The sequence below is a fragment of the Ooceraea biroi genome, chromosome 6 (genome assembly GCF_003672135.1).
Source record: "Ooceraea biroi isolate clonal line C1 chromosome 6, Obir_v5.4, whole genome shotgun sequence".
Classification (NCBI taxonomy): domain Eukaryota; kingdom Metazoa; phylum Arthropoda; class Insecta; order Hymenoptera; family Formicidae; genus Ooceraea; species Ooceraea biroi.
Genome location: NC_039511.1, coordinates 11,686,997 through 11,704,853, shown reverse-complemented (window position 1 = coordinate 11,704,853; position 17,857 = coordinate 11,686,997). Strand labels below are relative to the sequence as shown.

General features: G+C 40.8%; 2 protein-coding genes across 11 annotated transcripts in view; one reads left to right on the top strand and one right to left on the bottom strand.

Annotated features, from left to right (window-relative positions):
- Positions 1–9,432: 9,432 nt before the first annotated feature.
- Positions 9,433–11,714, top strand: LOC105285167 (peroxisome biogenesis factor 2). Of its 2 annotated transcripts, none has more exons than XM_011349182.2 (2): positions 9,433–9,538; positions 10,297–11,714. In XM_011349182.2, exon 2 carries the CDS (start codon positions 10,322–10,324, stop codon positions 11,231–11,233), a length of 912 nt encoding a protein of 303 aa, XP_011347484.1. In that variant the 5' UTR covers positions 9,433–9,538; positions 10,297–10,321; the 3' UTR covers positions 11,234–11,714. The 2 variants fall into 2 exon arrangements, with proteins under 2 accessions (XP_011347484.1, XP_019889122.1); XM_020033563.2 differs by lacking the exon at positions 9,433–9,538 and adding an exon at positions 9,808–9,831.
- The window catches only part of LOC105285165 (protein bicaudal C homolog 1-B), a 40,458-nt gene continuing 34,308 nt past the window's right edge, over positions 11,708–17,857 (bottom strand). For all 9 annotated transcript variants that reach the window (XM_026970305.1, XM_011349177.3, XM_011349175.2 and 6 more), the window contains one exon: positions 11,708–17,639. In XM_026970305.1, coding sequence (XP_026826106.1) covers positions 17,518–17,639 — 122 coding nt within the window. In that variant the 3' untranslated portion in view covers positions 11,708–17,517. The remainder of the gene's footprint in view (positions 17,640–17,857) is intronic.

Below are 17,857 nucleotides of genomic sequence, written 5' to 3'. Positions count from 1 at the left end.
GAAGGACGTCGGCTTCCGGCTGTTCTTTGAACGCAAGAGGCTTCACAGACCATCGTCGTTTCGACCGAACACTGTTCAAGCACTCTCCAGGCAAATTTGCCTTCCAATAAAGGCTGTAGCAGGAGTGCAGGTCAACGCGTGGAGCGACCACACTGCTCGCGGAATGCCGGTAAATAGCCACTCAATCAATGCGGTTAAGCCAACGATTGCTTAGCATTCTAGAGAGTATTGTTTGGTACTCCAAGAATCGCATAGTATTCCAAAAACATCTCGATATTTTGGAATGTCTCGATATTTTAAGTGTCTAAGAGCTGTAAGGCTTAATTTTTAATTGATAGCGTTCTAAAAATGCCGTTGGATTTTCTTGCATAGAATTTAAAAAGTTACTTGCAACATTTTAAAGCTAATAAAGTAATTACACATATACTACACTTTAAACAATACAATTATATAATTTATATGCTTGGTAAAAATATTATTTCATTACGTTGTCACTTCGTTGATATTGCATAAAAATTACTTTTTTATTTGAGTAATCTATATTATTTTCACAGAGAAATGTCACATAAAATATTTATAAACCGATCATCGTACCAAATATTTGAACATAATTAGCCACATCTCAATCCCAACATCAAGTACGAACAACACACACTCCATGTAGATGAGGCAATTACCCGATCTCGGTAATCAGGCATCGATCTCACATGCAGAACCACCGTTTCTCGAAGCGAATCCGCGAAATAGCAAGAAGATTCAACGTCCCGATCTCGTCGAGACGCGCAAACGACGAAGATTTCTGTTGGAAACGACAGAAATAAAGAAAAGTGCGAAGGAGGTACAGACGGGGGCTGCGAAAGCGGAAAGGAAGCCGCGAAATCTTTCGGAGGCGGCGAGCGTGAAATTCTTATGGGAGTTTCCGCTTCGGTCGTGGCCGGAATCTCTAAGCAGTGAGGCGCGGAGATGTCCGCGGAGCGCAAATTTAATAGGTGAAACCTGACGGAGGATGTTCTGTTCCGCGAGGATAAAACCTGACAAAAGAGCGAAGAATAAGAGGGGAAGTGCCCCCGGGACAAATTCGCGAGCCGAGGAGACATAAGCGACCGAGAGGAGAAGCATCACGTCCCGCTCGACCTTCGTTATCCGCCACGAAATTTACAGAAATAGATTCTCTCCGGCGGTCGCGTCCGCGACATTGGATTATGCGATACGTGGTATACGCGTCTCCGAGAAGTTTTTTATTATTTTACATATTAATATATATTATATTTGTATTATGCACAAAACCATGTAATATAAAATGTAAATGTTAATAATTATTAATATTAAATATAATATAATAATTGTGTACGTGCACGTGCGTTTGCGTATGTATCTATAATATCTATATGCAAGAAAGATATAGTTTCACTTATCGTCATTAATATTTTAATAGAATCATTTTTAATTTATGTACACTGATTTAATAAATTATAGCACAACTATGGACATAATAATTTCTTAATTGTCTCTTTTCTCGTTACTGGTAAAACTTTCTTATTCTCAGTATATTATTTATTTGTTCTTTCAATTATTATTTAAGTTAGCGAAGGATTTCTACGGAATAAATTAAAAATACAAACTCTAAATACGCTTTTCATTAGTCTATTATTTTCATTCTTTAAAAATATTCTCTTTATATCATAATTCCTTCTCCTTGTAACGTTGGAAGTATTAATTTCATATTTTTGATATAAACAAAGAAAGGATGTCAAGACTCAATACGATACGAAGAAAATCTAAGAGACTGACATAAGGGAAAGAAGCAGTAAAAGGCGATCTGGCGATCTCCGAAGGCATCATCGGATTACTTAATGTCGTTCCACGTATGCACGCGTATAAAAGTTTAGATGGATACGCGAAAAAAGAAAGACTTTTCTCGTTTATTTTCGCGAGTAAAATCGCGCAGTCTAATCTAATAATGAAAGTCTAATCCAAATACATACCACGAATGTAAGATAGTAAAGGTCAATTATCAGTAAGGCTATTGGTGATATCACGTTTATAGCGAAATTAAAATTCTTGCGCGAAACAAGAAGAAAATACATGTATTGCATGTATAGTTTCTCGAAGAGATTCCGTAGGAGTTTTTATCGCGTGATTTTTTTCACCTGAAATGATTACGAGCACATGACAAGGATATTAATACACTTGCATGTTGGTCAGGAATCTTATGTGTTCTAGGATGCCAGCAAAAATAAAACAATAAAACGTTGAAAGTTTGGAATAATGTATTTTAAGAACTGAAAGAATAGATTTCGAAAAATTCAATTTTCTTTTTGAACTAGATACGAATTGCTCACGAAGCAATTTATATTAATAATACCGATCCTTATAGAGTGTACTCCGAGAAATGTTCATGTATGACGAGGTACATATAGGTAATAAGGACGAACCCTTTAATAGCACTGCATTGCATAGCTATTGATCCATCATAATTCCAATTAAGTACGAACGCTTTTGGGACTGATATAACTCTCTACATCGAGCAAGTTAGGGCTAATCTCAAGACGGTACTTCCTTCATGAAAGTAACAAGATTTCGGTTGTCGGCCTATTTCGATGTAATGAAATTACGAGTCCCTGAGTTTGTAACTAATTTAATGACAGATCCTGAGCAAATGTTTACACGCTCCATCATATACGCTCGTTCACATATATTGGGTTGACCAGAAAGTCCGAATGTTTTTAGCAAAATTGCCGCAGAGAATAGCAATTCGATTTCACACAAAACTGATAGAGAAACTTTCGATGAGCTTAACGGATTGCCGTCCATTATAAAATCCTAAAAATTCCTCAGCTTCCCAGAGCCGAGCGCAAACACGTCGTTGAAAAAACCGGATTACTCAATAAATAAAAGATTGCCGAAGGGGTTGAAGTGCCGTCGTGATCATCCAGCTGGTAACGTTCGTTTCGTCGTTCCGACGTCGAATGCCGACGACGGCGGCGAAGGTGAAGAAGATGCATGAATAAGGGGAAGAGAAAGAGACCGAGAGACATAGCTGAAGAGGGAAGATGGTGGGGGTTGGCAACGTCGTGGGGGAGGACAGGTGGGGCAAACAGGGGGTGGCGAGGGGTTTAAACGGCGGATGACGTCGGTCGGTCGGTCGGGGGGATGCGGTGAAGGGCCAGGGGGAAATCGCGCCACGCTCGCTGGTGGCGATCAATACTTCGCCACCACGCCTCGCCTTCGCCACCACCTATCTCTCGCGTTGCGTTGCGAGAGAGCAAAACTTGACTCTCTCTCCCTACGTCACGAGCGAGAGGGTGGAATCGTCGGGCCGAGGAACGCCGATCACCTTGGACTTGGACGGGTCCGAGCTTTAACCCTCTCCCGCACGAATTGTCTCCTTGAACGGGGAAAAACCGTGGAGCGCTGTGGGTGACGCGCTTATCTGCGTTCCCTGTCGCTTTGTCACGATATAAGATAGAGACATAACATTAATTTTAACATCTAGTGGACTAGTAATTTTAGATAAATTATCTTTAAAATGCAAAACCGGTTTTAATAAATGTTAGATGAGGAAAACATGCATAGTACTACGAGGATTTTACTAATTGTACGATATGCTACTTTAAAGCCGGGTCAGTCTGGTTGGCGTTTTGCGAAAATGAGTTAAGCATGGTAGTTTCATGTATTAAAAATACAGACTTTACTTTACACAGTTATATATGTATTATGAATTTGCATTTTTAATTCTGTAAATCGATTTTATTGCGCAGTATCGAATGTTTAATCTGCAAACAATTTATAAATATCGATTTACACTTCGATTATCATACGAGCGTGGTACTTTAATTGTCCGAAAGTAGGCCAGCAAACACAGAAAAATAGCTGCTCTCAAGAAAAAGTCCTAAAATTCATTTTGATAGTTACATTCATGGAAATTCGCGCAACTACTTAAGACAATGGAATCTTTTCGAAGGACAACGTAAACGAAATGGAATTGCTCGATTTGATGCGAAAAAAGGGAACGACTCATTCGCAAAGCGTTTCTTCGACGAGCGAATGCCTGAACATGCGTGACCCCGTTCGATGGGGTCACGATACGGGGTGGGAAACGCGGAAAACACGAGATGGCAGCACGTTGCAACTGGGTAAAAATTTTGGCATGCAGATTTGTATCCTGAATTATTTTAGAAAACAAAAAATAATAAATTGCACACAGATTCACGATTTCTACATTGTGAAATAATACTAAACGAAAGTCTACCATATATAAAACATAATCGCGCATAAAATGTCATACATTTTACACAAAAATAATCATTATTTATTTCAATTATTAGCCCAATTTATACTTTTAATTTATTAATACATCTTACTTTCTTTATCCAAATTATTAATCTAATTTGTTTAAACAAGTGGTAAAAATACAAAGTTCGACCGAGCGTTTTACACTTTTATTACTCATTACAGTGCCGGTCATTAAATAGAAAAAATTTCAAGGTGGATAAGTGAGGTGTGAAATGTGCGATTAATGTCATGATCCGCGAGCGAATATTGGCGACTAATCGATGAACAGTACGTACGAGCTAAAACACGCTTTATCGTGATGGCAAACACGGTAAGTAAACTACTACCTAATCGGACTATCGGTTGTTCGAACATTGCTGAGCATCCTTTGTTTCGTGATCACAAACGACAACGTGCAAACACGTCAATTATCACCATATATGATTTCAATAAAATGGAGATAGTTTTGTGTTGATATTTGTTGCACTGTTATCTCTAGAAATTATAACAAATCTGACAAAGTTGCCTACTTTGCACTACAGCAGCTTTTCAACTGAGCAACTAACGGTATAACTATAAACCATTTTCTCAAAATGCTATAATCTTTTTTGTGTTAAACTACAAATGAAATTATTGTTACTACATACGAAATGCTAATATTTTATGTACTATAAACTTATTTTATTAAAAGTGGGGTGCCAAGTTCACATAGATTATCGTATGCAGGCCTCCTACATTGGCGTACTGATTATGATAATGGGAGTTCTTCTCTCTCTCTCTCTCTCTCTCTCTCTCTCTCTCTCTCTCTCTCTCTTTCTATCCCAATGCGAATTAATAGCAATTAGTGCAGATTCTTTTTTTTTATTATCGACTATCAATCGCGCGGAATACCTTTTTACAGAATAAATTTGTTGAGATTCTTGGAATTACTTTGAAGGTCTTAAATTAAAGCATAGACACGATAGCATTATATTAAAAATTTGAAAACGTGTGAACGTTCTCTTTTACAAAGCTAATTTCTAATAATTTCGCATAAATTGATAAAAGTTTGATTTAAGTCTTTCAGTGTGTTCTAGAAACTCGTGAACAATTTATTAGTTAAAACAGATTCCCTCAATTCTTTCAAATTTAATTTGCAACATTGCTGATTAAATATACTTGACACTCCCCATACATCTCGTTCGCATCTGCCTTTTAATGTACGGATCGAACGTTCTTTATAAAACTTTTGTGTCACTTCGCATTACGGACTTTCATTAAATTTTTATCAGCTTGACAAGCGAGACATCGCTTGGATATTAAAGGACGAAGAGCAAAAGCTTCCACTCTGCGAGATTAATTTTATTCGGTTGTACATGTCGGAACAATTAGCGCCTCATATTTCAATTGCGTCGGCATGATTGAAATGTAAGCGTACGGTTGCGTACTTTATCAATTTCTTCTGAATTACAACTCGCTTACTGTGACAGTCGCAAGCATATACTGTAAATCGATACTGCGCTTCGCTTGGATACACGACCGAATAAATTATTTCTTCGTCAAATAAAGCGGAGCTGCACCAGTTGTAAAATTATTCCTCGAATTTTTCATGCGCGATAACTACATGATGTTTCCACTGGTTTCATCTCATACAGAACCATGAACTACATCGATTAACAACATCGATGTAAACAAACAAACGAATGCACAAATATACGTAATTAACTCTCGTATAATCGAATTTTATTTGCCATTAAAATCGTTATACAATGTCCATCGAAACAAATTTCTCTGCCAAGGTAAATCTATTTATAATTAATCAGAAACATAATTATACCCATTCACAAAAGATACGGAAATACATTCAAAGGAGTCCAAATATACGCACAAAACACAAAATATTAAAATACATAAATTCGATAGCGAATCGCACTTCAAATCGGCCGACGTTGAACAACCATTTAGTAAGATCCGCATCGAGATATTTCACGAGATAAGTTCATGGGAAGTCACTATCAGGTAGAGAAATCTCAGCAAGCGCGTACGACGCGTAAGGGACGCCGATAATTATGGATCGGTAGCACCGTATATTCCCCGCGGCGCAGACGGATACCGTAAATAAGATCTCCCCCCGAATAAAATAGCGTGTCTAATGCGAGGAGTACCGTGGAGCGCGCGCGCGATCGGTCTAATTTATCGGTGATATCGACGTGCCGTGGGCTACGACGATAATATCGAAGTACGACGAATTCGACGTGCACGCGGGATATATCGGCGATACGTGCGTCGTCGTCGCAGCGCGTCGCGACGGATTTAGGCACGTCGATAAATAACGCCGGCAGGTGCGCGTGCACGCCGAAAAGCTTGTCCGCTCGTTCGTCCGCGCGAGCGGATCTTCCACGTCGGCGGCCACGGACCGTAAATTAAGGTCAGAGCCAAGAGCGATGTAAGCGACAGACCGCGGAAGAGCGAGGGAGACGCCCGAGAACGAGGAACGCAGAAAGGGAGATGCGAATGGATATGCAAATCACGTACACGCTTGGCTGTTTACGTCTGTCGATCTGCTGTCAAAGCAATCCACCGGTGAAATAACGTTCAACGGCATGAGCGCGGTGCGAGCAGCGCGCAGGTGACGGGGCAGGGCAGTGCCCGCGAGCAGTGGATTCTTGGACATATGAGAGCTGGATGAAATTTTCATTTTGCAACTCAATGGGAAAAAGCGGGACAATCTACGGGAAAGTCGATTCGTACTTTCCATGTCTTCATCGCAAATGCACCTGAACAGATACGTGGTATGGAAACACAAGCAGATTGCCACAATTTTCGACAGAGTGTTGTAAAAATTCGTTGGATTACAAAGGGACTGCACGCAAGATTGTGAATGTACGTAGTGAATTTGCGTTCGGCAAAACCGTTCAGCACAGTTGTGGGATTAATTCGAGGTTCTTGATACCATGAATATCGAAGAAAAGTGCGTAATGACAAAGTTTTCGACAAAACAAGGTCGAGATAGAAGAAACTCGAGATCGAAAGAACTGAGAAGCGAAAGCACATAGAAGAAAAACTTAAAAAACTTAAGGCACATAATTTTTTTATGACGCACGATATGAGAGATATCAAAATTATGTCTTCTTAATTACGTGTTTTACTATTTACTAGGAACGGAGATTTAGTTACTTTAAATTACTAAAAGTACTAAATTACTAAAATACGACATTCTATATCTTTACGCTCGTCTCTTTAATCGTGATGTACGCTTACGCATAATTTGCACCTTCTTAATTAAGATCCTTGATTAATATATTTCGTTAATTCTATCCAAAGCTAACAAAACAAATCTCCGCGACGAAGGTAACATGCAGCGTACTCCGGCATTGCGCTCGTGCTTTAAATACGATTACATTGCAGTTTCCCTTTAACATCTTGAATCTGATTTGTGGATGAAATTTTAATTCGCGTCTGATTCTACAAAAATAGAATCTTTGCATTTCCTTGATCAAGAAGATTTATTCCGGAATAAATCCAGCATTCCGCTTCACAACGCGCTTCACGACGATGTAATAACGGTAACGCTAACAATAGCGATAATCGTGTATGTACAAGAATGCACAATGCCTCAAAATTAGACAACAGCATTATCACATGCAGCGTGATAATACAATATAAACCCCCACAATAAAGACGACAATAATAACAACATAATTTGCATAATCACAACAAAATAATACCGTTAATAATATTTCGAACCTTCGAATTCACAGTCCGGGTTCCTTCGTCGATGCATGTCGCACGGTGCATTTTGACGCAAGTGATCGGAAACGATCGCAAGTGACACATTCGAAACACGGCGGCGAACAAGTGGCCCAGGGAGTAACATGCACCGCGGCACCGGTCAAGCGTGATACGCTCGACGTTCGGGCACGTTTTCTCGCTTCTCTTTAACCCAAGTTTCCTCTCGGAGCAGTGACTGCTCCGAAAATTTCATACCATCCGGCGGAGTTCTTCCTCGGAGCAGAATGTTCCCGAGATGTCCGTTCTCGCGAAAGAAGCGAGCGCGAGCAAGGGGAAAGAGAGAGAATACATGCTCGCGCGATAAACACGCGCTCTCGGTGACGCGAGATATCGCGGGTATCGCGAGAGGGGGGCCAGCGTGACGGCAAGATCGTTGAGGAGGCAGGAGGCAGAAGTGACATGCCGGCGACGGCTCGCCTGGCCGAATTGGAGGTTAACCTGTCACTCGATGGCAGATCGATTTTACGGCACGGGTTGATACGGAGGGAGCGGGGAAGGGGAGGAGGAGGAGGGGACGGGCCGCCCGTTCGCCGCGCGGCTACGAAGCGTAACGATATTATGTAATTTCTCTGGCACTCACCTGGTCCTCTCCCGTGAGCTGCGTGGACGAGCGCGTAACAACTGGTGCGACGACTCCTGCTGTCGAGTGTCCCGTCCGTGTCCCGGGGCAGGACGGCGTTGGGAGGTGAGACGGGAGAAAAAGTGAGACGGTGATCGCCGAGCCGAGGGAGGACGATGCGGCAGAAGCGGCGAGGTCACACACCGTGGCAGCCACCGATACGACTCGACCACGACAGTGGCAGCTGCACTTCGTGTTTCACGAACGATTAACGGCGACGGTCACAGGTAAGAATGAGACTAACAGGCAGAGATGGAGAGAGAGAGAAAAAGAGACGGGGGAAAATGTCAAACTTTATCACGAGCGCGGCATGACGCGCGACGGGGCTGCGGACTGCTGCGTGCGACGACGACGACGGACGAGAGAAACAACGACGGCGACGACGACGACGACAACGACGGGTACACTCGTGCGGCACCACCGACACTCAATGACGTCATACCACCGGCGGCAACATGGAGCCCGCCGACATACGCGCGACGACGCGACACGAGCACCACGACTCGATCACGACGACGATGATGGATCTCGTCGCGCTCCGACCGTTCGTTGCTAAGCCGCGCACAGTCGTACCGTGCCGCCTAACCTCGAAACGTTATTGCCCGTAATCGAAAGAGCAGAGCCAGCCGCGGCAGCGGACGCGCCCCGAGCGCAGCGGCGGCGAGACACGAACCCGAACTGAGACGAAGTCCCGGACGAGCCGCGCCGAGCGCGCCTCCGTACGCCGCGCCCTCTCATTGGTCGAGCGGCCGTACCGCCGCCGGCTCGTGTTCGTTCGGCCGATGTCGCGACGTACGGACTCTGCACTCTCGGAGTCATTCCGAGAGTGTGCACGTTGCAGCGCGGATGTAAATTCATAGACAATCGATCGAGGTAACGTCGCCTAACCTCATTCCTCGCATCGCACGAATTCAAGTCGATTCAAGAAACTCGTCCGATCGCGATCAATCGCGAAATGTTTATTTCGGTGATGTGAAACTGCGAATTGAAACTTTGAATTCAAACGGATGCAATTTGCGCGATCGCTGGACCGTGCCTAACTTCACTCGTGTGCGTTCGATTCGAAAGTCGAGAGCCAGTTTTGACGGTTATCGCGTATTCGGTGATTGTTTCCGCGTTTCGTTGACGGTGCTTGGTAAAAGATTAGAGTCCACGCGGGCAGGCAGGTACAGGAAATGACAAGCGCAAATTATATAACGCGTGTTTCGTATTGCGCCAGTGACAAAGGTCGCGTACTTTATACTCGCATCGCAATCGCTGTCGGTCTGTGCGATCGGAAGGCTGCTGCGCGATCTTCTGATTGCATTTGGCGATCTTGCAACCGATCTTTATTCAATAACCGTTATTAGAATGTTTAATTTTCAACATCAAATATGTCATAGAACATTGTCAAATTAAAGTCCATTTGAAAATAAAAGAAACTGAATAATTAAAATATCGATGCTTAACATTTTTTAAGAAAAAAATCGGTTTTAAATTGATTAAAAAATTCATACCGCCTGTAGTCTAAATATTAATATTTAATATCGTGCGTTTAATATTAATTTTTATATCTCATTTCTTAATTCAAAAACTGATTTCTCTTTACTCCGCATGACATTATTACATTACACGACTGTCTTTGCTTTCAGATAATAAATAACGGACTAAGTTAACATGACGCCGTCACTCTACGTCTCCCGAATAAATCAAATCGATGCCGCCCAATTGGACATCGAGATCTACAAGGTGCTGAAGGATCAAGCGAAAGAGATCGCCAAGTATGGCGCGCCCGGCAAGATCGACAAGTGGCAAGCGGAGATAGACGTTCTCCTGAAATTTCTCATCTGGAAGTTCTCGCTGCAAGGAGGATCCTCCACATTCGGCCAGAAACTGCTGAATCTGCACTATGCCAACATCAATCAGAAGAAGGCTGTTCTCTACCTGATCCTAAACGTTCTTCCGCAATACTTAAAGCACAAGGTGAATGATTGTCCATCGGCACGTGGCGCAACCGCGCAAAGGCTGCAATCGCTCGTCGATTGGACGTCGAACGCGATCAGTGTCTTGGAGTTCGTCAATCTGCTCCTGTTCCTTCACCGAGGCGTACAGCCGCGCGTGATAGAGCTTCTGCTGAATCTCACCAGTCAGTCGATAACCACGCATCGACCCAGAAGTATCGGCTACTCGTACATGACGAGAGAGCTGCTGTGGCACGGCCTGATGGAGCTCTTCACCATCGGCATACCCATGATAAACTTCTACTACCTGAAGCACACGATAATAAGACTGTGGCGACGAAGGAACACGCGCGAGCGCGTGCAGAGGACGTTTCCGGTGATGAATGCGTCGACCAAGTGCGCCTACTGCGACGAGACCCCGATTCTGCCGATGCACGCCAGCTGTGAGCACATCTTCTGTTACTACTGCCTGCAGGCGCACTTCACCGCGACGAGCGTGTACCATTGTCCCAGCTGTGACGCGGAGCTCCACGCCGAAGATTCGAAGAGGTACACGCTCACGAGTGCAGTTTTGAGTGATGACGACGAGGAGTCGGACGACAGTTTCGAGAAGGTGGACAGTGGATGATGACACATGTATGTACATTTTCAGTTTTGTGCGATGAAATTGATAATAATGATTATAGTTATAGTGCATAGTGTGGAATGTGAACTCAGTGGTGTCGAAACTCGAAATTTTAAAAAAGGGACTCTTCTATGAGGATTATCTTCATCGATAAAAACAGATTTTGTTGTTATGGTAGTTGAAAGAAATTTCGGAAAGGACAGATTCACGCTGCAATTACGAAAATGATAAACGTCGCGAAAGTGAATAGAGATTTTCATTTGACATAAAACAAATGTGAATGTACTACTGTAAATAGAAACAATTTTGTTATTATATTTTGTTAGAGTTGGCTAAATTTTCAAAAAGAGTAAAAATTACTTGGGAGAAACGCCTGTTTCTTATCGATTTATCGCGCAAAGGTATCTGCAACGTGTACGAGTGCACGTATATGTTGTGCGCACGGTATTAATAATTTTTTTATTAAAAATAGCAATATACAAAATCTTCTTTATTCTTCATTTCAATACAACAAATCCCAATCTCGGGCGACTATAATATTTTTCTAACGTTTCTTTATAATCATTTTTCCCGATACAAACAACAACAATGGTAATATAATTAATAATAGACCAATACGATATAATATCTTTCTCTCTCTCTTTCTTTCTCTCTCTCTCTCTCTCTATCCCCCCCCCCTCTTTCCGTTGGTTCTTATCAAAGTTATATTAGATTAGATCATATATAAAAATATTATATTGCGCTGCTGTATATTATAAAACGCTTCATCTATGACCGTACGCGATTGACGGATCGATTATTTGCATGCGGTAATGACACATTCATTGATTAATTCAGTTGCTGCACCTGCGCTCGATGGGCGGGTACGTCCCCCGATTTATTACACAAGAAACAACATAAGCATTATAGCACAGAGGGAAAAAAACGCAAAACACACACATACACATAAATTAACACTTCTCCGTCCATCTCTCCTACGACATTATAAATTGAATTCGAGTTCGAATTCTTATTGTTTCTGCTTTTTCTTTGGAATGTGCGATTTATAATACAATTGTATAGTGCGGCTCCACATTTTACAAGAAATCTCTTCTCAAATATCGGCTTTCCTTTTTGAGGTATTCGCATTTACGCAATCGCGCGCCGCGACTTTGCTCTATTCTAATACTTAATAATCTTACACAGTTACAAAAGCGGAGTTCACCCCAAAAATAATCAAGCGCACAGCAAATCGGACGCATGTAACTCGCACAATTCTCAGTTTGTATATTTGAAAAGATTATATTTCATATAATACATATATTTTTATACTATCATTAAAAATTGCAAACATTCGTAACGTGAGAATCTCTGTCTCCGCAAAATTTTCATTGTTATTCCCGTCTTTTTCGGGCGAACTCCTTATCTTAATTTCGCTCTCTCTTATCAGCATAGTGACGATAATTGAATTGTCTCAAGTGTCCTTGTTGTACCGAGGAGTACGATTTCAGCTCGGTCTCGCTTAGCGGAAAACAACGACATGTCTGGAGGATGAAAGGAAGAACGTAATATTGTAAGACGTTCGTTATCATTTTAACGATATGTGGGAATGATTGGCGTACTGCGTTATGATTATTGCATTAATAATCGTGAATTTCAATGTGCATTCGACATGTTTTCAAAGTAGAAGCGTGTTCGGTTTTTTCGGAATCTACAGAAAGTATAATTAAGAATTTCGTGCAACCGTGATCTGATATTTTTAGATGTTCGAGAAAATTGATCTTGAATTGAGAAAACTCGATTGTAATTGCAATTGATTGGAAATAAATTAGATTCGACTTAATGAATCGGATAAATTCGTTAATATAATTCCAGTAATCCAAAATAAATCGGAATTATATTAAAATTAATTCGAATTTTATTTTTGCAACATTTAGATTAATTTACTCCCGAACTGTTAAAAAATATATGAGACCATTAAATCCTCCAGTCGAGGAGTATTCTCGAATCATGCAAAACATAATCGCAGATCTACTTTGAAGGCAAAACATGGTTACGTGGCGACTTAGAGTCTTTCCAAGATATTTAGGAAAGATCTAGTAATTTTCATATAAATTATACACTTCTCTGTTAGAAACATTTAGAAATTAGTAGAAGATAATAGTTGCGCTACATACGTATAAAACTAAAACAGATTATGTCTGCAAGTTGCGAAGTGCACTCCAAATATTGAATAGCTAAAAAAGATCGTGCAAGTTACGAACTTAATCCATTCTAGCTCCGAATGCTACATATAAATTAATTGAATTGTGTGTACTCGATGTATCAGGTAGGAAAAAGTCCACAATTTGCTGCGATGAAATACTTCGTAAATCGTAATATTTTCTCTCGACGCAAAGACATAGTGAAAAATATATACTCTCACGATACACTATATATTACATTACACAACTTGAGAATATTTTTCGTGACGCATTCTCGTAAACGCAGTGAAATCTAGGTCGTGTAATCTCGCGAATGTGGCCGATCGCGATTAATTATTACGCGTTGACACATGAATTCTGGAAAATTTCGTTTCCGCGATATGAAAGAAAGAGAGAGAAGTCTGTCATGTTATTTGCTGGGCGCAAAAAGTGTCAAGGGATTAAGGGACTAGAAGGAAGGGATAGTGGAGAAACTGCGATTTTTACACACACACACACATACAATTCGAAGACGTATCTTCCTCTCTTCCCGACGTAATCGATTCTTGTTAATCGAAATGCTCGAGCACTAGCTAGAAGCTTTTGTTTATCGTTGTCGTTTTTCTCCTCGTGCACGCGTTCCCCTCTTTTTAACGCTAATTTCCGCTATTATGCCTATACCGTATAAGCTAAATCTTGCACGGGATTGCAGTACGTATTTACGCATAGGAACATTAACAGCATTCTTCTCAGGACTAAGGTTACAGTCTACACACCTGTAAAGAATCGTTGATTCCTGACTGGCAAAGGGCACATCTTGCCACGTGGTGTGCCACGTGAATAGGGTGATCGCATATACTTTGTCGGAAATCGCAAAAACATTAAACGAATATCAAAAGATAAGACTAGAATTCAGAAAAATATTATTTTCTCGAAATATTTCTTCTGCATTATCTTTCCATCTTCCGTAATTTGGAAGAAATTTGATTTTATCAAGTCTTTTTTCTGAATTCTGAGATTATTTCTCTCGAGTATTAGTCCCAAGAACTCGAGATGCCCTATGTAAGAAACGGAGTGCCGATGAGTGCCGATAGTCGAGTTAGTGCTTTTTAAGCACGAGGACGCTTGCGCTGCTTCGTTTATTCATGATTATGGATATGCATAGTTTTATCCGCAGCGACCAACAGACATATCACACACAATTGTCCTCGCTCGGTCATGAATAAGCACTTCACGGGATATCATCTTTCTTTCTCTTCCTCCTCTCGATAGCGAATCATTTCGATACCCTTTACCGATCAGGATTCCTCTTAAGAATAATAAATGATTGATATCACAATTAATCGCTGCCACAAAAGGTATTTTCTCTTGCTCCTTGCGGAAACAGCAAGTAGCAATCCGGGGTGACATACATTATAAACGCAACTAGATGAAAGCGATGTGCAGCATTTAGATAGAATAAATCTAAGAAACGTTAAAGAAACATTCCCAACGCTTCAATTTTCGCTTGACACTCTTTTATAAATGACTTTTTAACTTTTGCGTTCTGATATTTGAAATTGAATTAATGGTTGTTCGCAACGAGATCTATGAACTAAACTTGTTGAACTCATTAAACAGATTGTACCATCAACAAAATGTAATAGTAACTGTAGTATTGTGTAGCTAAACAGTGTGAAGATAATTTTTCGCAGCAAGGCAAAATTTTTTATTCTGTGTTACCAAATTGCTAGTAATATTTAATGACATTAATTTATCCATACAAAGGTATTACTTTAATATTATTATGTGAAAATGCGGTATATCACCCTCATCCACATCCACATGTGCTCTTGCAACTGTATCGTGCGGTCTTTGTGACGATCCCGCTAGAGGATCTTGGAAGTTCTTCTATTTTAAACAATCAGATTTATCATCATTTGGATGAAAAAAAAAGAAAAAACGAGGAACGGGCAATAGAAGCGGACAGTCGAATATCATATCACATCCGCGAACACTAATTCCTCCCTTAATGTTCTGATCAATTCGCGAGCGCACAAATAATTTACGCTTAAAAAGACTTCGCAAAAGACTTAGTCAAGAACTCTTCGCAGTAAAATCGTTCGTTAGGCATATTCGATCGCGCGATCCCGCACTCGAATCTTTAACGATTTTTATGCGGGACGGCCCACGGGATCGGTGATCGTGGATTGAACTCACGAGAGAACCGATTCCCCTTTCTCTGCAAAATAAGTCGTAGCTTCTTCGTTCGATTTCGAGTATCTGTTCGATGCGGATTAATATCTAGTAGACTGATACTGCGCGTGATTTGTGAATCAATTTACCTAACGCTTTCATTCCTTTGTTCGAAAAAAATTAACAAAAATAATGCTTAAAAATTCTAATAAATTATGTTGTGAACGAAATATATCTTATGTCTATAAAACGATCGTTTTGCGAAATCGATTGCAGCTGAGCTCTCTGCGCGCGAGGACAATCCGAGAAATCTAAACTTGGCGTTGCATCGTTTCTGGATTCGTGTGTTCCACATCATGTCTTGTGCGAATTGTTATTCGAATCGTTAATCATAATTACTTTCTTCATGGCATAAATGTCATAGAAAGATCATGTTAAACGAGATAACAGTTTTCCTGGAAATCAAACTTTTGAGAGTTTTATTACATTATTTTTGTATTTTTTTAGTATAATACAATTTTGGCTCTGCCAAGTTTAAAATGAATAATTTCTCTTTGGTTTGATTTGGTTTAACGAATTTCCTAGCCGATGCAATCGTTAATTGACAATGGTCGGTTTCGTGCTTAAATATCAATGCTCGATTCAAGCACAGTCCTCGGAAAGCATCGCTCGCAGATAAGCGGAGAGTGACTCGCGAAGTATTTGCGCTATAGAATTCGTTTTGCACCGTTCTGTGCGTCTTCAACACATGCTTTACACGAAAAGTTCTTGCGGTCTATTGTTTGACGTGCGTCCAGCGTCTTTCGCGAAATAATTAATAAATACTTCGTTGCTTTGTAAAACCCGAAATCGCAACCGCTTGCGAAAATTGCTCCGCCATAACTGTGTCTTGTTTTCATTGCACAATATCCAAGTAATCAAGAGTGTAACAATCCAGGTCCAATCTTAACTAAATAATATTTCAATCGACATCACAATTTCGGCCAATGCGCGGTTGCTTTCGAGCTTAGTCTGATTTAAATATCTAATATATATATATATGTATAATATATGTATATGATATTAAATATATGTGAATCTCTCTCTCTGTGCTAGGACGAAAGGCCGCTGAACACACGGGACATCCCTCGCCCATCGCATTATATTATAAATTTTGCTTCCATGCACTTTACTCAAAACATTTCTGCCCGATATTTCATACATGCGTACACACACTCGCACATACACACACACACACATGCGCACGCATTTATACGCGCACACATATGAATACAAATTATTCGATTATCATGCAAACCATTACATAGGGACACTACATAACACGAGTCGGTAGATGCGCGCGTCGATCGTTTCTCAATTATTTTAAATTTAATTTGCACGATTATTTACTTTGCTAGCGCGCTTACGAGCGTTTCGGAGTGTTAATTGAGTCGCAGATCGGTAGGATCCGCGGAAAATTGGCCTCGATGATTCACTGGTCTTCATTTACCGAAGCGATAACGAGATTACCGAAACGAAACAGTAATAACGACGCGGCCGCATCCACCGACTGGACAACTCTGCATTCATTAGCAAACGAAAATAGCGTATAACCAGCGAAAATAGTAACAATTATCCTAAATCCTAGAGGCACCTTCCGCGAGTGGCGCCGAGAACAGCAAAAAAATTTGAAAAAAAAGTACACAACCAGTTCCCGGCACAAAAATAACTTTCTCCGCTAATTTTTTTCTCCCGAATACCTAAGAATAAATTCCGTAATCAACGTACGAACTATCGTTTGTGAATTTGTCCTCATTGTGAATTTCAGTACGCATCCGCGCTCAGTTTCGTTAAGTACGCGTATCACTTTCCGTAATTTTGGCCGACGCTGCGACATTCTCGATCGACCTGGAGAGCATTGATGATGCTGTCACGTCCAAAACGAGTGACATACACGCGATAGTCCGTCCTTTACCATTTGGTGTCCAGGCTGCACTTGCCGATCGACGATGTCGACGCCGAGGACGTAGATGCCTTCCGCTCGGCACCGGGCGCAGCGCTTCCTGAGAACGGACTAGTTCGCTTGTTCATTTCTGAAAGAAACGAGATTGTTGAAAAAATCATAAAAATAAAAATATTGCCCATAATATATTAGATAATATATATAAGTAATAATCATGTCGAAGCAAAGCAGTAGCAGTCATGCGCGTATAATCTTAAGCGTTCTTTTATGAGCTGTATGCTAGCATCAAACTTATATATTAATAGAATATTTATTTTACAATATGCTATTAAAAGCATACAAGAGGGA